We start from the raw sequence: 21,613 nt of genomic DNA, 5'->3' as shown, positions 1-21,613 counted from the left end.
TGTTTACCTTTGTCGCAAACAAACAGTATTCCAATCTTCGGTGGTTTGGATCACTGGCATCCCAAACGTTTAGCTATGTATTATTATTAATTAATTAAATCACGAAGGAACCAATGTCACTTTGTTCTGTCATGGCTTGTTCTGTCTGTCATGCTGCCTTCTCAAAGACCTTGCTTTTATTTCAGCGAGGTTACACAGTCAGACATGAGGTAAAGCAGTTCCACTTCCTCTCATGGCCAGAGCATGGGGTGCCATACCATGCAACTGGTCTTCTTGCCTTCATACGCAGAGTCAAGTCCTCTACTCCACCTGATGCTGGACCTGTTGTAGTGCATTGCAGGTGAATGACTCTGACAAGTTCATTGTTGTCTTGTCTCTGTTTGTCACTGTACAACATTTGAAGGTGGCGATTCATAACCATTTTGCTATGTCTCTCAGTGCTGGAGCAGGAAGGACAGGTTGCTACATCGTCCTGGATGTGATGCTGGACATGGCTGAGTGTGAGGGGGTTGTGGATATATATAATTGTGTGAAAACTCTTTGTTCTAGACGAATCAACATGGTGCAGACACAGGTGAGCTGAACAGTTAACCAGTGACTATATTGTAGCGTTAGAGAGAGGTTCCGCGAATAGTTATGGACCCCATTATATCTCTAGGAGCAGTACGTATTCATCCATGATGCAATCCTTGAGGCCTGTCTGTGCGGAGATACTGCTATTCCTGCTTGTGACTTCAAGCAAACTTACAAGGAGATGTTACAGATAGACACACAAAGCAACTCTACGCACCTAAGGGATGAATTCCAGGTAACATAGATACAATAAAGTTCTAATACTTTGGTTCTCACACAGCATTCTGCTATTCTTCCAAAAATATATTCAAGTACTGTTCCCTAACATACAAATGGCTAGCTTTGTAAGGTGCTCCTTTCAAATGTTGATCCACTGGATTATACCTGTCATGTTCTCATGTGTTTGTACACTTTTATGACATATGCTTGCATATTAATACACGCATCTTTGCATATACAATATCACTCACTTGTGTGTTATTTCTTATCCATATTTTTGTAATACACATATTTTGCCTGAAATTACCTTGATTTACAAAACTTAAGTATTCAAACAGTTCTTTCCAGATATGCTTCATACACTATTAAGGTATTTCATTAATACTCCATACTCACCAAAGACATTTTGCTCTTTCCACTCCTGTATAGACTCTGAATTCAGTGACTGCACAGCTCGGTGTAGAGGAGTGCAGTGTTGCCCTTTTACCCCACAACCGGGACAAAAACCGCAGCATGGATGTACTACCTCCAGACCGTTCCCTCCCCTTACTGTTATCTGCCCATGGTGAGGACACAAGCAATTACATTAATGCTGCCTTGGCTGACGTAAGTATTTCTTGTATTGTCCTTGTATTATTCCTAGCATAGTCAGTAATGAAACCTTAGCGGTTCTTGGCTATTCTGCTTGTGATGTTCCTGTCTCGAGGCAAGTGTTCTACACTTCTGTTTCTGTTAAGTCATAAGATCCTAATTTAGTTGTATAAATATCTCAGTACATTCAGAGCAAGACATGAAGGTTCCATTTTTAGGTAATTCCAGATATAGGCCTCCTTGAGTTTCAGAGCTATGATGTAGGTACCATATCTAAAATGTGCATGTTCTTCCCACAGAGCTACACAAGAAGCTCTCAGGTGATTGTAACTTTGCATCCTCTGCAAAACACAATTACAGATTTCTGGAGGCTTGTTTATGACTACGGTTGTACCAGCATTGTTATGTTAAATCAACTCAACCAATCCAATTCTGCATGGGTAAGTGCCAGCCACTACTGATGAGACTACAGAAATCTTATACACTTTTTAAAGTGCTGTCTTCTAATTTTCCTCAGCCTTTAGTCCCTCCACCCCCCATATTCCTAGCATTGTATAGTTCACATAGTGCATACTTGCATGTGCCACATTTCTTCTATTAGCATTTAGAAATGCTTCTTGCAGTGTATTTCTTAAAATGCTTCCTATTTCATCTTAAACATCTGTCACTGACCACATCTCTGACATGTCCTCTCAGTCTCAGTTTTGCCTACAACCCACCTGGAACATTTGTTCTTCGTCATTATTTCTGCAGCCTATGGCTTAGTTGTATTTCTTCTCCCATATGTTGCACATTAGCCTTGTCTACAGTACTGGCCGGACAGTGGTATCTCTCGTTATGGGCCTATGGAGGTGCAGTTTGTTTCTGGGTCAGTAGATGAAGATGTGGTGACTCGTCTGTTTCGTGTGCAAAACATCACAAGGGTGAGTGGCTGTTTTAGGGGAATGTATAAAACACCATCAACTTCTTTATCTGTAAGATTTGTATATATTCTTATTCTTACAACTCTGTTTTATTATGTTGCCCCCCCCCCTATTTTCACCTTATGTTCTCAATTTAAGCACTCATCGGCTCTTTCCATCCTCTTTTTTTTTGCTGTATCATTCAACTTCTAATATTTCTGTTATGATCAATGTAGGATGAGCATCTCCTGGTGAAACATTTCCAGTACATGCGCTGGTCTCCATACAGAGATACCCCAGACACTAAGAGATCCTTCCTACAACTTCTGTCTATGGTGGAGCAGTGGCAGGAACAAAACAGGGAACACAGGACCCTTGTACACTGTCTGTATGTATCGGTATAGTCTCACATTGAAGTCACTCTATGTCAGTATGCAGGAATAGGTTAAGCCACCACATTTAGCAGGCCTTTGGTAGAAAAAAAATTTAATACATCTTCCAGTTTATGCGGTGATATTGTTTCACTTTTTATGGCTTTAGCTGAATAAAAAGGTTACATTGCCACATTCCAAAGGACACCACCACAAAGTAGGCTGCACCACTAAACTTTATAATGCTCCATTAGTTAAGGGGATTAGATCACCAGATTTCCAAGGCAGCATTACACAATGAGTTACACATTCCTACTTTACATTGCTCAAAAAAGGGTTACTATACTACACGTAGAACAAACAGGTTACAATGCTGGATTTCATAGGACTTCAGTTGGACATAGGTTATACCACCACTGTTCATATGGCTGTGGCAGAAAGGTTACACACCCATACTTTGGGTGAATTTGTTAGTGAAGTGGTTTTGATATAAAGCTTTGACTCTGCAGGAACGGTGGAGGCCGCAGTGGAACATTTTGTGCCTGTGGAATGCTATGTGAGATGATCCAGTGTCACAGAATAGTCGATGTGTTCTATGCAGTCAAAAGTCTGAGGAATGTCAAACCAAATATGGTGGAGACGCTGGTAAGAGATGCAGTAGGGCAATACAGTGTCTTTCACACAGAATGTCTAGAAGAGGGACAATTTAAAGGTTTTGGACATCAGGTTTTGCATTTTTTCTTCAATGGGGCAGCTAACTTGGATGGAATTTGGAGTGTCGCTAACATCTTTCTTTCCTCAACAGGATCAATATCGTTTCTGTTATGAAATTGCCCTGGAATACCTGGAATCTATTGATGCAAGATAGTACTCAACAAAGCTTTAGGTGACAGTCCTGTATCATGTGCCAAGCAGATATAGCTAGATGTCAACTGCCAAAACAAAAGGGATTTTAATCACCATTTTCTTGCTAATTTAAAAGGGCTTCTGGTAACTAACCCTTTATGTATAAAAGGTCCCCTAACTTCTCTGTTTTGGGATTAAAGCAGAAGTCCTACCAATACATGTGTGTACATATTTATATCTGTAAATATACGCAAAAGGTTGCAAAAACTCCGGCCCGCAGTATCTTATGCTAGAAAACTTAACCAATTTAACTTGGTGATGTATACTAAAATCAATAGTATGGATGCACACAGATACTGAAATTGATATCAGTTCTCTTGGGTTAGCAAGGTCTGTGGGATGTAAGCAACAACTAATTCATGTTATTCTATGGGATCTGCTATAATATAGGCATCTCTCCATGTTTAATACTGTATATGACAAAAAAGGACCACAGGTTGTAATGCACTACCCTGATCAGAAAGGCAATGGTCTGCCTGTATGTGTAATTAATGTCCCTGTTTGATCCTCTACACTACACTGTACAATACGTTTGCAATTCTTATCTGTATATAAGGGTAAATGATGTATTAACCTCATAAGTGACGATGGGGTTTTTTTTTTTACATGCTTTATTCTACTCAAATAAACTGCTTGTTTTTCTTACATTTGTGTCACTGTGTCACTGTATTAGTAACTCTATACTATAGGTCCCGTGGCTGTCATCCATGTTAAAGGTGCAGGCTTGAGATTTTATATTGTAGTGGTATTATAAGAAAAGCTGTTTGTGTGTCTGGTGTCTGTATTCTGAAATGGTAACATACCACTATTCTGTTTTCAATAAAATGTTCAGAAATTCGTGTGTTACCCTTGACATGTGTCTAGCAACAAGCTCTTTATTCATGGTTCTTCAGCCAGCTGTCCAGCCATTTATAGTCCCCATGGTGACCTAGAGTAATATTGAAGAACCTTCATAAAAGAAGGTCACCCAGTTCAGTGCTTTATTATGGTATTCTATGAAGCAAAAGATATATATATATATATATATATATAAGGAGAGAGAATATACCGTATTTGCTCGATTATAAGACGAGGTTTTTTTCAGAGCAAATGCTCTGAAAAATACCCCTCGTCTTATAATCGGGGTCGTCTTCTAATCAGACCTCAAATAGAGGTCTGATTAGTAGACTAAGATCCAGATCCCCCGCACCGCTGCAGGGGACCTGGATCCTCCTGTCGTCGCCCCCCCCCTCCCCACACACTTACCGGTGCTTCCGGAGGTGAAGTTGGCAGCGGGGGTTTGTATGCGTCCGTCGCAAATACCTTCCCCGACTGTCAGAGACTAGAGTTCCAGAGTTCCTGATCTCTGACAGCCGGGGAAGGTATTTGCGACGGACGCATACAAACCCCCGCTGCCAACTCCACCTCCTTCCGGCTGCCGCGGAATGAGACGTCAACCCGCTGCCCCGGCAATACACCAGGAAATTGGAAGCACCGGTAAGTGTGTGTGTGTGTGTGTGTGTGTGTGTGTGTGTGTGTGTGTGTGTGTGTGTGTGTGTGTAATGCCTTACACCCCTATATGCCACTCTGGCACTTAGGGGGTTAAAAGGCATATTATGGGGCAGAGTGGCATATAGGGAGGTATAAGGCATTTCAGGAGGCAGAGTGGCGTTAAGGGGGCATTTAATAGAGCACTCTGCCTCCTGAAATGCCTTATACCTCCCTATATGCCACTCTGCCCCATAATATGCCTTTTAACCCCCTAAATGCCAGAGTGGCATATAGGGGTATAAGGCATTTCTGGAGGCAGAGTGCTCTATATAATGCCTTTTAACTCCCTTAATGCCACTCTGCCTCCTGGAATGCCTTATACCTCCCTATATGCCACTCTGCCCCATAATATGCATTTTAACCCCCTAAATGCCAGAATGGGATATAGGGGTATAAGGCATTTCTGGAGGCAGAGTGGCACATAGGGGGTCAAAAGGCATACCATGGGGCACAGTGGCATATAGAGGGTTAAAAGGCATATCATGGGCCACAGTGCCATATTGGTGCGGCAAGCCTGGGGGCAGATGTGCGTAACTGGGGGACAGGTTGGAAAATACAAGAAATAAAAACAAAAAAAAAATATTTTTCTCAATCATAGCTTTTATTAAAAAAAATAGTTTACATGAATTAACATTTACTGGTAAAACTTTTTTCCTTTAGGGTCGTCTTATATTCAGGCTTTTTCTTTTTTTCCTAAGTTAATATTCAGATTTTGGGGGGTCGTCTTATAATCAGGGTCGTCTTATAATCGAGCAAATACGGTAAGATACATAATCATTCAGCCATTCATTTGTGTTTGCCTTGGAGTGGTTTATGGTTGAAGAATATGATGGAAAGCAGTTATGATGGGTCGTAGGCAGTTACATACTTTATGCTGGCCAAGGCAGACTTGGTCTTTGTTAGCAGGTACAGGGGGCAGCAATCAAGCCCCAGATATCCTGCTGCACAATGGCCGGGTAAAAAGGGAGATCTTCGATCTCCAAAACTGGCATATTTACAGTATGGAGGCTATGCTGCCTAATCACACCCTCCATAGACTTGGCTGTGCAGTTTTATTTTAAATCTACAACCTTACTACATCATAATGTTCAGATAGCTATACCTACTCCCAGGAGTGCATGAATATATATAAAATAGATTACTTTCTGAAACAATATGAGAGCATCCTTATCAAATCATCTGTAAATAATTATAATTAGTGAGGAGATTAATTTGTGCACTATACACATTGCAAAGGTGGCACCTTCAGCACTGGCCTTGCTACATGCAGTTTCCTAGCATAGTTAATACCTCCCTTTCTTACATTGGTGCTTAATGGTCTGGTGACTCAATTTGTTTCCCCAGCTACACAGCCGTCTTAGGAATGTTATAATGCGAAGCTCACAATTTGCTTTTCATTAGGCAAGAGTAGAGATATTGAAGTCTCCTACTGTTTATGATGAGAAATATCTGTTTCTGGGAGCTTTATGCAACACACTTCCATTAGTGATGCCATTTGTATCCCCGTGTTCATTAAACCTGTAAAAGAATACCTTGGAAGTTATTTTTCCTCGATGGAGTGGAATAGGAAAACTAATGAAAAGTTAGGCAGGGGTGAACTGACCATAGAGACAATTAAATTTAGTTTTTAGTGTAGCAAGCAGAAACAATAGAATTAAGTTTGGCAGCTATTTTATTATCATTTAGTATTGATCTTAGCAGCAGCAGTAGTACCGTGCCAGTAGTGTCGTATTTACAAAGAAATAAATAACTAGTATAAAATAAGAAACATGGAGCAGGCAAGATAAAACCTTCCCGTCTATTCCCGGCTTACACCGGACATCCTTCCACCTCCGCTTACCTAAGAAACCTGCTAATTTTAAAGAGGAACATTTCAGATCTTCAGCAATCCTAATGTTTACATCTATACATATACAAAATATCAGTAATGTTTTCTCTAGGTTCGAGGTGTAAAGGGAAATGTGCATCCACTTCCTCTGCAATGTCTTTGACTAAAGCCATTGGTTGAAACAGACGTGATGTCAATGCTAGAAGATATAAATATGAAAAGCATAAAAATGATACTTTGTTTATAGTTTTAACTCAAATGTGACTGCCCCAACCTCATCACCATTCCCTACACTGCAGTCAAGCTTTGTGGCTCTCTAGGAAGTATTTTAAGAGAAGCTGTCCCAAAATGATGCATGCATAAATGATTTTTAAGCACACCCAAAAATGCTTAATAATAATTCATTATATCATGCTTTTTTGCAGTGCTTTAGCAATGAGCAAAATCTTTTGAAAAAATTCACTGTTTTCTATTATAAATGCATGCGTAAATGTTAATGTTTTCATTATCACATCTTAAACAGGAACTTTAACCCCTTAATGACAAAGCTCGTACATGTACAGGCTCAAAATGCATTGTTTTCAATGGGTTTAGGGACCGCCCATTGTCCTTAAGGGGTTAAAGCAACCTAGTTTATTTTAATAACAGCTTTCTATCTCCATTTAAAGCAATTTGAAAATTTCACCCAATTAGCACCTGATGTACTGTGTTAGTTACTGATCTAAAAATGAAAAAGAAATGTCACCTCTCAAAGGATAGAACAGCACGTGGAATATCAACCTCACAAGACATATTTATATTATTATTGCAATTAGTTTGTTTAAAATAAAAATTAAGTTAACTGTTCGCAATAGTAGACATTTTTTCTCATAGATGTTGCTTGTGTCTTATGCAGGACAGTTTTAGATACTATTTAATGTATATATTTTAGGTTACATTTAATTTTACTGCTTACACTAAAACCAGACTTGTGTATGCTATTTACTAAATGGATTATTGCAAAGTCAATGTAATCAGCCTCAAACATTGCTTTCACTATACAGCAAGCAATGGTAGAAAGATTATCCCCCATAATTCTAAAGAGGAGCTTGAGTTCTAATACAAGGGTCTCAGAATGTACAAATAATGAAACCTGCTTATTATTAATAAACACTTCCAAGATTGTATTTTTAAATAATGGCATTTTAGATATTAGGGATAGATTTTAAATGTAAAATTGATGCAAAGTAACAAAATCTTGCAGAATCTTGTAATACCTTTTTATTTGTAATGACAAGCTTTTGGGAGTCTTCACTTTGTCAAGTCAAAAATATTTCTGACTAGCAAAGTAAAACACACAGGTTATGTCTTACAAGTATATGCCCTGGTACTTGGGGAGTTGAAAACAGGGGTTAAAACAACAGGGCACACAGAGACAGAAAACTTAAGAGGATTATAAATGTCAGGCTTCAGTCCCTGTAGACTGTAAAGATAGGAGGGGCATGGGAAAGAGTGAGTATGTAAATTTGACAGCCATGAATCAATGGCAGGTTATAGAAAGCTTTAATTATGTGCCAAGGAGCTCAAATTCACATTAAGTCCTCTATTTTTGCAGTCATAAAAATGTATAATTTTGGCTTCAAATGTCTTTTTTTGGGTGTTTTTGAAAATTTCTGTTAGGGTTAGGGGTCAATGGATTCTGCAAACTGGATATCTGACTCTGCCTCCTGACTTGGTACATAACGATTGAGTAATGAGAGTCACATGCACTTGTGACTTTATAAGTTAAAGCAATAGGTTTGAGCAAGTTAATCTTCCATCAAAGGGATCTGGAAGCATTTTCCATCACCCCAGCAGATAATTAGATTGAAGCCAATGCTTCTCCTTGTTATCTGTGTTTTAGCCCTAATATACTCTACACTTTTATTTTGTCTAGTATAGTTAGTATTGTATCTTTAGTTAATTTTAGTGTGATCAAAATATTATTATTTATTGCTTTGGATAATACTTGGGTGGGGCAAGATAACTTGATTTTCTATTTTAACAGTTTATGTGTCTTTATAGCATACAATTATGGTAATTTTAATATTATACAGTATGAAGAATTATCGCAGTTTATTTATTCCCAGTTTAGGTCAGCTCTGTTTTAACACTATTATTGCAACACAATTGCTGATGAACAATCACATTGTTAGTTACAGTATATACGTTTATCTGTTTTATATTTTATATATATCTATATGCTGCCTATTATACATATATTTTAAACATTTATAAAGTCTTTAACACAACAACTTAGGTGTCTACATCAGTTTGGATGTTAATTGTTGAATATATCTCTTCCAGTTTTTTCTTTTTGGTTTTTTTTTGTTTGGGAATTTAATAACTTCCCATTTCTAATAAAGCACACAAATATTTTTACATCATGCGCAATATCTCCTAGAAAAAAGTGTGCAGTAAAACAACTTTGGTCTATATACATTCATATATTCAATACAGAACTGCACACAATAAAACAAAGAGTTAAAAAAAAAAGAATAGGAGGAAAAAGTGTGAAAATGGAAACATTACCATGAAACAATTATTGGCACTCTCTTGAAATACTTAAATCAGTTGGAAAAAAAAGAACCAGAATGGTGTTGCTGTGAAATACTTAGCTGTCATAAATTGACAGTGCTCATGTGGCGTGATTTAACCTATTCATTATATTGCTTATCCACTTAACGACCAGTGACGTGCCTGGCATTAAACAAGCTTAGAAAGCGATCTTTGCTTTCTTCGCTCAAACAGTGCGAATGCTGTAATGCCTCTATGTTGAGGCATTAGCCAACACCAAGATTGGCATTAGGGGCCCTGTGTGGCCCCTCCCCCAGGTGTCAACAACCTAATATAGTGCTAAAAAAGTGCTAAAAGTAGCACTATATCTTCCCAAAAATCAATGGAAAGAGTCAATGGCGTCTCCAGCTTTCATATTTAGGGGGTCACATGGAGGGACAGGGACCAAAGTAGGGAGAGGGGCAATTATAAAAGCTCAATATACACTATATATATGCGTTAGACATGCATTTTTAACTACAGAAAATTTACTTCTCTCTTTGAAGTAAAGACCTTGATTGAAATATGATTTCAAAATAACACCTAAACTGGTAGTTATTTTTCATTCTTTAATATTAGACCCTACTGCCGATATATTAACTATTAGACCCTGCTGCCAATTTATATAAATATTAGACTCTGCTGCCGATATATATAAATATTAGCCCCTGCAGCCAATATATATTAATATTAGCCCCTGCTGCCAATATATTAATATTAGCCCCTGCAGCAAATATATATATATATATATATATACATTTTAGCCCCTGCTGCCAATATATATATATATATATATATATATATTAATATTAGCCCCTGCTGCCAATAATTATGAATATTAGTCCCTGCTGCGAATATGAATATAAATGCTATCCCCTGCTGCCTATAAATATTGGCCCCTGCTGCCAATATGAATATAAATATTAGCCCTTGCTGCCAATATATTAATATTAGCCCCTGCTGCCAATATATATAAATATTAGCCCCTGCTGCCAATATTTATTAATATTAGCCCCTGCTGCCAATTTATATATATATAAATATTAGCCCCTGCTGCCGATATATATATTAGCCCCTGCTGACAATATATATATTAATATTACACTCTGCTAAATTAATATTAGACCCTGCTGCCGATATAAATATTAGTCCCTGCCGACAATATATTAATATTAGCCCCTGCTGAGAATATATATAAATAATAGATCCTGCTGCCAATATATATATATAAATATTAGCCCCTGCTGCCAATATATATATAATTATTTGCCCCTGCTGCCAATATATATATATATATATATATATATATATTATAGTGAAAACATTGGACCCTACCCAAGCATTTCCTTGGGCCCGGCTCCACAGCATGCAATCACTCCCTCCGCTACCACACCAAAAATTTTTTTGCCACACTGACTGCAGATCAGGGGAAGATGTCAGTGCAGTCTTCTCTCCTTCTGACCGTGCCGTAACATTGAGAGGTCCTCTCCTCTCCCCATAATCATCCCCAGAGTCCCTTTGTCCCCTCATTCACTAAACCACACCTCTCTTTTACTTACTTCCTGTAGTTCAGGTATAGATAAAATAACACATGGAAACAGCACATGCACCTGAATAAGACATAAAAACCCTGTATTTGCAGGTATACATAAATAATGAATGGAAACATAGCATTGCAGGTATAGATCAACAGAACACACAAACCCAGCATTACAGGTATAAATCAACTGGAAATCGCATGTAAACTCAGCACTGAAGGTATAGATAAAATAAACAACACATGGAAATAGCACTCCAGGTATTAATCAACTGAATAAGACATACAAAGCCTGTATTTGCAGGTATACATAAATAATGTATGGAAACATAGCATAGCAGATATAGATCAATTGGAATTCACATAAAAACTCAGCATTACAGGTATAGATAAACCCCCCTAAATTACAGGCATAGATCACAGGTCACACACACCAAAGCCAGCCCTGGCATCCACATTGCCAACATAGAACCTGACCAGCACCCAAATTACACACACATAGGATGTGCCATCTTTGTCCCCAAACAGCCCAGCATGAGTCAACATTGTCCCCGAACAGCCCAGCATACAACATCTTTGCTACAGTCACTCACGTATTCACTTTCATTCACACAATTCATTCACACCAATTATTTACACAAATTCATTAATTCATACAATTCATCCACAAATTAATTCATACTCTCACTCATTCACACAATTCACCCACACATGAATTCATTTATTTTCTCACTCATTCACACAATGCATCCACACATTAATCCATTCCTTCTCTCTCTCATTCTGACTTTTTATTTCAATATTCTTTCTACCCCCTCTCCCTCCCTTCTTCCTATCTACCCCATTCTCACTATCTACCTTCTCACCCCTTTGAAGTTCACTTACCTTGTAGAAGTCCTGCGGTGGGAGCGTGAGGCCTCTGTCTCGCTGCTCTTCCGCGGTGCTCGCTGCTTCACTGCTGAGCGCCGGAATATGACGTCATATACACAAGGAAGAGGGGACAAAAGTGACATATACCAAGGGCTGTAAAGTCATACTTAATGTACAATGAGTGTGAAAGTACCACAAACTTTAACAAAGGCTAGTGGAAGAATCAGTGAATGTAAATTATTAAAATGCCAGGATTTAAAATACTCTGGGGTTTTTAGTTTTCAAAAATTATAAGGTTCGATGGGGTAAAGTGAATTGGTCGTCTTCAAAGATGACCCATGCATCTGTGGTATTACTATGTTTGGGAGATGTTGCTGAACACATACTGGGGTGTTGTTTGACATTGACATATACGAGGAACTATAAATTCATACCTAAAATATAAAACCTCCCACAAAATAAATTACTACCACAAAGTTTGATCAAGGATGGTAGTAGAATTTGTGCATGGGAAGGGTTAAAATACCAACATTTGAAATACCTTGGGTGTCTAGTATTCAATAATATATGGTTTGATGGGGTAAATTAAGTATCTGGCTTCAAAGAAAAAATGGGTTTGAAATAGCAAAATGCTACTTGTACTTATTGCCCTATAACTTGCAAAAAAGCAAAACAACCCAAAACATAAAAACATTTTTTTCTAAACTCAGGACAAATAGTTAAATCTATTTAGCAGATTATTCATTAGCTTCTGTAGATGAGTAAAAGGTTTTTCAAATGAAAGCAAGGAAAAAGTGCTTTTTTCAAATTTTTACCATTTCACAATTTTTCACAAAGACAAGAAAGCATCAGAAACACATCTTCAAACATAAGAATTCTAAAGGATACAAGTTCATCATCAAAGACCTTGGCATCTCTGTTTCAACAATGTTTTTAAGAATTTTGCTGCTCATAGAATGGTCAAGAACCTCCCAGGACATGGTGGCAAGAGGAAAAATGAATCAGAAAATTATTCAGAAGTTGGTGCAAACTGTCTAAAAAATACCACATAAGATTACGCAATCTGTAGTGATGGTTTCAACCCGTATTTTACGTTGCACGCTAGACCAAGTAGTTTTTATGTCATGAAATTAAGCTTATAAGGAAAATTACACCCCAAAGTTAAATATGGTGGAAGATCTGTAATGTGGGTCTGCTTTTGCTGTCCCCATACATTTTACAGCAAAATGTGCTACCCAATGTCAGAAAACTAGGTATGGGACGAAGATCATAGGTCCTTCAGAAGGAAAATGATCTAAAGCACACATCCAGATGCACAATGGAATGTTGGCCATCAATGAGTCCTGACCTCAGTCTGAAAAACATATATATATATATATATATATATACAGTACATATATATATACAGTACATATATACATACCTGGGAACTTCTCGGCTCTGGCTACCCGGAGCCTTCCCTTACGGGACGCGGCCAGGACTGCACACTGACGTATGGGCGGTCCCACTGAGGTAGGGGGGCGGTCCCACTGACATCAGGGGGAACACCCCCATGTAAAGGAAAAAATGAGAGGGGAGCGGGGCATGTCAGAGGATTCGGGTCTTGACCTGGAGAACCGGAGCAGCAGCGCTCACCCGGCAATCTCCGGGTCAAACCCCGGAAAGTTCCCAGGTATGCATATATATATGTACATATATAAATACACGTAAACACATATACATATATCCCCCTTACCTGTCACCGCTCCTGCAGCTTGCTATGCGGCTGCTCCCACTGCAGGACTGGGACTACAAAGGGGGAGAGGGGAGGGAAAAGGGGTAGAGAGTGAGAATGGAGGGAGAGGGGGTAGAAAGTGAGAAGAGAGTAGAGAGAATTGGGTAGAGAGTGAGAAGGGAGGGAGAGGGGGTAGAAAGTGAGAATGGAGGGAGTAGAAAGTGAGAACGGGGGAGAGGGGGTAGAAAGTGGGGAGAGAGGGTAGATAGTGAGAAAGGGGGTAGATAGTGAGAAAGGGGGTGGTAAGAGTATTGAAATAAAGAGTGAGAGAATTAATGAATGTGTGAATGCATTGTGTGAATTAGTGAATAATTAAATAATGTGTGGATGAATTGTGTGAATGCATGGGAGAGAGAGGGGTGCCGAGCGGTCGCTCATGAAGTTTTCAGCAACTGCTCGGCGGCCCTCAGTCACCTCCGCAAGGCCTCTAGCTCGGACAGCAGAGCAGGGAGACAGAGGCCTCTCACTCCCACCGCAGGACTTCTGGAAGGTAAGTGAACTACAAAGGGGGGAGAGGGGGTAGATAATGAGAAGGGAGGGAGAGGGGATACACAGTGAGAAGGGAGGGAAAGGGGATAAAAATTGAGAATGGAGGGAGAGGGGGTAGAAAGTGAGAAAGGGGGAGAGAGGCTAGATAGTGAGAAAGGGGAAAAGGGGATGGTAAGAATATTGAAATAAAGAGTGAGAATAAGTACATTGTTATCATTTATATTTCTAAACAATTTAACCCTGTAACATCACATACCTCTACAATGGCTTTAGCTTCTCCGTTCTCACATTATAATGCAAGCCTTTAATTTCTATCTCAGTGTACAGTTAGGTCAGGGGAATAATAACCCAGGTCATTGGCCCTATGTCCCTTCCTGGCCCTCTTGTATTACACATCAGCGATATCTCCTGGTTTTATATATCTGTGTTAAGGGGTCTAGCTCTTTTTAATTTAATATTATAAGTTAATATTGCTCACTATGTATGTTAGTTATACACTGGCCTTGTTATCCCTCCCAATGGAGTCCTGTGTAATTTGCTTTACCACAGTCGCTTCTCCTGATGCAGGCTAAAGCTGGGAGCTGATATATGCAGGCATTTCTCGGACATTTTTCTCACCCTGCAGGTCTCCTCACTCTATAACAGTTTAAGGGGGAGCAGATGGTGACCCACATACCAGTGTCTTAATGTATTAAGTGAGCAATGTAGGAAAGAGCCTACGGCGGTGAAATAGTTAACCCTCTATATCGCTTATCGCTCCTGCTAAATATATGCTCTTTAGTCTTTTCCATTGTTTGCTTCTCTGCTCTTTTCTCCCTCATCCTGCTGCTTTTTCTATTCTTCTCTCCCTATGCATTCTGATTTTTTGTTTTCCCTTCCCTGACTGTAGGGAAGGGAAAACTTCCCCATTGTTTGCATCTGTTAAGATCTCTGTATTACACCGCAGGTGGAAGGGCTTGTGTGTCACTGTTAACCTGCAGTGAGAAGCACAAATTCCATGTCGCACACACAAGTCCTTGTTCTCAGTGCCTACCCAGGTCACCTTGCAGAGGAAACGGGGAACACTATGTTCCATAGTTCCTTACTTTCTGTCACACTATAGGTACAACTGACCTATGCCTAACCATCTCTCACGTTTTCTATCTTTCACTGTCACCCTGTAGTAGGAGAGGCAGGAGTCTGTCTCACAAAAGCTTCTATGTCACCCAGCAGTGGGAGGCACGGATCACAGCTTAATATAGCTGATCAAGTGAAAATAAAAACACTGCATCTTTTCATTACAGAGCACTGTTCAACTCTGTCATTCTCACTTCCTCCCCCGCTGATCCTAAATGGGTTTTAAATGAGAGCAATGTTCTTCCCTGCATGGAAATAAAATAAATTTCACTTCCGCAGTGCCTGGAGGCTCAGCCAGCCCTCAATTCACACACCACAGGAATAGCACAGGATTTTAAAGAAAACCTTCACTGAACATCAGAACATTAGTGATCCATCTTGTTATATTTCATGTGTGCTTCTAATTAACCTATCACTGCAATTCATCTTATATTTCGAAACAATTTAACCCTGTAACATCACTTACCTCTACAATGGCTTTAGCTTCTCCGTTCTCACATTATAATGCAAGCATTTAATTTCTCTGACGGTCCTTTTTATAACTCCTCCTAGATAAGTATAATATCATATTTATAAATTGAGAAATAACGCCTGTCTGTCTGATAAAATACACGTGAGCTCTTCCCTCAGGTGTGACGAATTCTGTACACACTGTACTGGAGCGTGTCTTGGTCAAAATATACACAAAGAAATCTGATACAGGGATTTTGTGTAAAGTTAAGGTTTGCTTAAAAAAGAAATAAGGAGCATATGCCCCACAGCATACACCTGAGCATGGGTCCTGATAATTTCTGGACCCCAAGAAATAACCTTAAAGAAACATTGCAATGTAAAAGCAAAGTAACTTTATTACCTATAAAATGGAACTAATTTGAGGCTAAGGAAGTAGCACAGATCAACCTGCACCTGGGACAGACTGGAGGTTCTACTAGCCTTCCACTCCCTTCCCAAAAATAGTTATGTTGAGCCACCTCACCTGGCTGATACTGTCAGCGGGTCATCTAATGGAAATGTGGATTACCTAATGACCCTCCACTCTTGGACCCAGGCCTGCAGATGACAATAGCCCCATTCCGCCCTGTGACAAGCCTAAACACAAGATCAGTGCTTGTCATTGACCGATACCATCACTGGAAGGCTATACCTGCACCCAGCCTTACACCGTTCCCACACCCAACCACAAAGTCAGTGTCTGGTTCTGACCCAAGAAACAAAACCATGGGAGTTTGGCCCACACAGCTATAACAGCATCCACTCTTCTGGGAAGGCATTGTGGACCTTGCTGTTTGCACAAGGGAAGAGTCGTGCTGGAACAAGAAAGGGCCTTCCCCAAACTGGTACCACAAGCTGAAAGCATGCAAATGTCTAAAATGTCTTTGTATAGTGTAGCATTAACTTTACCATTCACTGGAACTAAAGCGCCAAACCTGGTAAAACAGATCATTTTCAATCCTTCACCAAACTTTACAGTAGCACTATGCCTTTTGTGTAGGAAGCATTCTTTTAGGATCTACCAAACCCAGACTCCTCCCCCAAACTTCCACATAGTGGAGAGTGATTCATTACTCCAGAGAACATGTTTTCTGCAGCTCCAGAGTCCAGTGGCGGTGTGCTTTACACCACTCCAGGTGATGCTTTCATGAAGCTCCCAACGCAAGTGTTTGCCTAATTCCAGAGGCAGTTTGGAACTCTGTAGTTAGTGATGATACAGGGGGCAGATAATTTTTCCGCACTAGCCCTGCTCTGTGATTGTGCATGGGCTACTGCTTCATGGCTGAGCTGTTGTTACTCCTATACCCTTCCATTTCACAATAATGGCACTAGCTAGCCCATCTTGCAGCCTTATTCTTCTGTCTGGCAGAACTGCTTGTTGGGCTAGATTGGATGCTATTTTGAGAGTACTTACAGGCAAAGCATCTAAATGGTGCTAGCTCCTAGACAGTCACCCGCTGGTTTCAAACCTTTAGATCAGAGCCATCGAGCAGGCAATCACACATTGACCATGTTTCCAGCCTCCCCCTGCTATGCCCCACTCTCTATACCCCTCCCTGTTTTTAAGAACCCTTGCATGTATTTGTAACAACCCCTGTAAGTAGAATTACAAATCAGTTCTTCTCTATTTAATGCATCAGAATTTTTTCTCGCATTTCCTTCCGATCAATAACTTCAAATCCCTTTGATGGGAAACTGATTGTGTGGACCTTTTGAAGTGGAAATATATTCATTTTGAATTCTTGTAAACTTACCGAACTAGGTACTTACTACTTGGGAAGACTGTATAAGAAATTAATATGCACTGACAGTCAGAGAAACTAATTAAACACAGGATTACCATTAGGTCATTTTGCTCCTGCATCAGACATGAACAGTATACTATAATTTGGTTACTTTGAAGCTGTCATACTAGGATATGTATGAAAATAAGGACTACTGTGGGTGCACTCTGCATAATAAAATGATAGCCATGTGGTTATTTAGAGCAAGTAAATGCAAGATGCTATAAAAATACACCATAGAATATCTATTTCATGGAGATAAATGACAATGAGTATTTGTTGTACTTGTTCTTGCATATCTATATATATGTTCTGCTATGTACACTACCACCATATAGTCTGTAACCCGCTATGATAAGCTTATGATAGTAGGATTATGAATCGTGTTCCCTATTTCATTACATATTTTGACTCGTCTTTAAGCCTATGGGGATGCATTTCCAACCACTCAATGAGTCTGCCTTTTATTTACAGATGTTTGAGCTTTTTTCAGGTTGGGTCCAAAAGGAACCCTCAGCTCCTGTTTTCTTATGGCACTCATCTCCTGGGTGGCCCCGCCACATGTGCTACACCTGTTTATATATTTACAAGTGAGACCCTGTAACACTTTCTCTCATTATATGACCAACCCACAGGTTTCCATCATGCTATTGGCAGGGTCCTGTCTGTTGACTGACATATCTTGCCTTTTCTTAAGGGACATATCCCTTGTCTACTCGTCAATATATTTCTGCCCAAAGCTTAGGGTTTTTTCTCTTTTTTCCTCTTGAAATTTCTATCATATTCATACCATTTGAACTATTCGTATGACATGTATAGCTCGGCTAGTCAGTGTACTTGATCAGGTTCATGCACCCTTGTGGCATGTGCTCAAGATATAAACATTAAAACCTTAAATCCATTGGAATATATTATTCTGGATTATTTTCACCTTCCGATCTGTCCTCCTTATACCACTGAGCCTTAACAGCCTTCTTGGTCAAGTCAGACACGTGAACATATTTGTCATCCATTCCTTTATATGCGCTATGGCGCATGCATAAGTCTCATCTGCCACTGCTAACTTTTTCTATCACTTTTCTACATTCATCATTATAATGAAAATGAAATTTGATCCCTTACAGTAAAACTCATGTTAAGATATGTTAATACTCTTATGCAAAGCCTGAAAAAGTGAACTTATTACTATAGCCACTGATGGTCAAATCAAATGTTTATACATTTTCTGTTGGAAATTGGAATCATTACTGAAATAAGTGTTTAAAAGTTTAATCTAATAGTGGCATTAAACAGTAGAGTAGGTTCTACAAAACCGCATCAACTTTTGAATATGGAGGTAGGAAAATGGCCAATATGTTGATTCTTATTTGCCTTTGTAATTGAAATGTGAAGGCTGTAAAAAAGCAATTTATTCAGCATTGCAAAAAGACTGTGGTTTACAGAGTAGTTATGAGAAACTATAATGTGATCAAAAATGACACTTGGTTTTCTGAAAGACTATGCTCAATTAATGTTACTGCTCCTTTAAACTTTTATTTCCGCACATAGCTTTGCAGCAAATGTTAATTAGACCCAGAGCCAACGTGTGTTCACATGAATCTGCCTAGTGCCTTTACAAACTGTTTTTGCTGATGCATTCAATCAAATAGAACCGAAAAGTAGCTAATATAGGCTTAAAGTTTTATATTCATTATATTTAATCTAAATTGTCGTATAGTACTTGCAAACCTGTGGCAAAACTTAGAACACGTGTATCTTAAATCAAGCTTCAACCCTTTATTTAAGCATGGTAGGTGTCATTCTATTGATGTTTAAACAGAACCTGCTTGTCACTGGAAGGTAGTAATTCTTGCCTTTTTGATTAATTAACTTGTGTCAGTGTATTGAAAATGCACCTTCGTATAATGTGAGTATGATAGGTTGCCAGCGCACGTAGCTAAATCATTTATTTTCCCAACTCCCTTATGACTCTGTCTGTTTTACTCTAAGACCCTATACCTCTGTCGCTACTGCTCAAAGTACAATGCTCAGTCTCTACTTAATAGTCTTGCACCGACTCTTTTTTATTCAGCTTAATCTATCTCCCTTTGTTTTTCCTCCCCATATTTATTCCACCATCTACTCTAATTTCCCATGTTCATTACCTTTCTCTCTCAATCTCCCCACCTTTGACTTTACATATAGCTGGCTCAGCCTTTTTTCTTTCCCTGCAAGCCTTTTTCCTTTTTGCCCACTCCTTCAACCTTCTTTCTCGTTATATGTCCTCACTGACCGTCTTAATTTTCTTCTCCTAATTTTTCAAAATCTGGGTATGCCTTCCTCCACCATCATTGCCTTTGTGGCATGATGTGTCTCTGTACCCTGTGGTTGCTTAACATTCACCATTTTAAAATTATTGTAGATGTTACGTGTTGGAATGTGTTGATGCACTGAGGAAGCTCTAAGTCTTAAGGACGCTAAGTAAAAAGATTAAGTGGGGTCTTATCTCAATTAGAAACAAGAGAGGGCTTCCACCACTGGTTAGGCCCAAACCAGAGGCCCAGTAATATGGTGTGACAAAGCATAGGCAAGGGCAACAGCTCTCAGAGCCCACAATCTGGTTCTGTCAAATACAAATTTGCTAAAATCACAATGAGGATGCAATTTGTAGATGTTGCCTAAAGCCTTGTTAGTCTAGACACCCTGGTGGTTATTTATATGTCTAGAAGCAAACCACCCAAAAAAATGCTTCTGGTGATTTTTATACCTCTTGCCAACACTCAAAATAAATGTACACAAATATAAAAAACAAATGAACACATCATTTTGACCACAAGTTCCTATAATTATGACCAAGTTACATTACAGTGAAATAACTTTATGAGGACTCTGTGACTCATCTGCTCTATATGCCCTCATCTATGCGGGTCTAGGCATCTGCTTCATTTGTTTATATAGTAGTCCCACAATTGGGCATTTTTGTGCTGTTAACATAACAGTTTAGTCTCTTATACAAAATCATTTTGGATTATTTATGAAAGTATATGTAAATCTTTCCATGTACTAAAAAAATACAAACTTTTTGGGGGAGTTTAAAGGTAAATATTTTTATAGAACAGCTATAAGCTTTAGCTTCTAAATGTTTAATGATTAGGTAGTGACTAACTCTACATGAATCTCAGAACAGTATATGGTCTTCTTGGAGAAATATGGTAAAATAATTGTTTTAAAGATATTTAGTAATTGGTTGTCTTAACTCAGTGCGGCAGCCTTTTTGGCGATATGAGGCTTCCGCATAGGATGCTATTCAGCTCATGTCATTGCTGCAGTTTCCTGAGCTCAAGGAGGCTCCCTGGTCACGAATGAAGGCTAGAGAGTGCCGGAGGAAGATCATGGGTACGTGAGTATTTGTGTTAAATATCCAGGTAAGTAAAATTAAAGATTTAAAAGATCTTCAAATACAGCATTAAGTATGTATCACATGCTTTATTTAAAAAAGAGAGAGAAAAACCTTTGGGCCGGGTAGCGGGAGATCTCCTTTAACCATAGGGGGAAAATATCAGTAAGTTAGCGACATAGCTCCTGATAATACCGGTGACATATCCTGGCCTAGGCCAAACTAGGCCTAGGGTGGCAGCAGTCCCTCTGGTACAAAATGAGGGGGCAGAAGATCAAGCACTGATACCGCTGCACAATGGATCGGTTACAAGAGAGATCTTTGATCTCCCCAACTGGTCTTTTTACTCTATGGAGGATGTGGCGGCTCATTAAAGGGTCTTGTCACACTGGCATTTGACGTCATATCCTGGTGCTCTGCTTCTTAAAGGTGCGCAGCACTGTTAGTGGACCTGGACGCCGATCATGGAGGGTGAGGTGACTGAGGGCCCTACCCTAGGTAAATCCCATGGCACCATAACACAACTGCAAGTAGTTTACTAAACTATAAAAATTAATATTTAAATGCATGGTAATAAAACATCTGTGCATACATGGTATTCCTGTAGCTATGCATCCCTGGTGTCCCACTAGGGTGTTATGAGCTATCCATGATCAATGGATTTTATTGTTGTCCTGCCTA

General features: G+C 39.3%; 1 protein-coding gene across 7 annotated transcripts in view; it reads left to right on the top strand.

Annotated features, from left to right (window-relative positions):
* Positions 1 to 4,415, top strand: part of PTPRU (protein tyrosine phosphatase receptor type U) — a 51,967-nt gene extending 47,552 nt beyond the window's left edge. For all 7 annotated transcript variants that reach the window (XM_053454598.1, XM_053454600.1, XM_053454599.1 and 4 more), the window contains 9 exons: positions 186 to 340; positions 439 to 574; positions 659 to 808; positions 1,222 to 1,398; positions 1,683 to 1,823; positions 2,181 to 2,306; positions 2,522 to 2,673; positions 3,166 to 3,301; positions 3,462 to 4,415. In XM_053454598.1, coding sequence (XP_053310573.1) covers positions 186 to 340; positions 439 to 574; positions 659 to 808; positions 1,222 to 1,398; positions 1,683 to 1,823; positions 2,181 to 2,306; positions 2,522 to 2,673; positions 3,166 to 3,301; positions 3,462 to 3,524 — 1,236 coding nt within the window. In that variant the 3' untranslated portion in view covers positions 3,525 to 4,415. The remainder of the gene's footprint in view (positions 1 to 185; positions 341 to 438; positions 575 to 658; positions 809 to 1,221; positions 1,399 to 1,682; positions 1,824 to 2,180; positions 2,307 to 2,521; positions 2,674 to 3,165; positions 3,302 to 3,461) is intronic.
* Positions 4,416 to 21,613: the final 17,198 nt, after the last annotated feature.

Source organism: Spea bombifrons, chromosome 2 (assembly GCF_027358695.1).
Source record: "Spea bombifrons isolate aSpeBom1 chromosome 2, aSpeBom1.2.pri, whole genome shotgun sequence".
NCBI lineage: Eukaryota > Metazoa > Chordata > Amphibia > Anura > Pelobatidae > Spea > Spea bombifrons.
The sequence above is the reverse complement of the archived record's forward strand: the minus strand, read 5'-3'. Positions and strand labels throughout refer to the sequence as shown.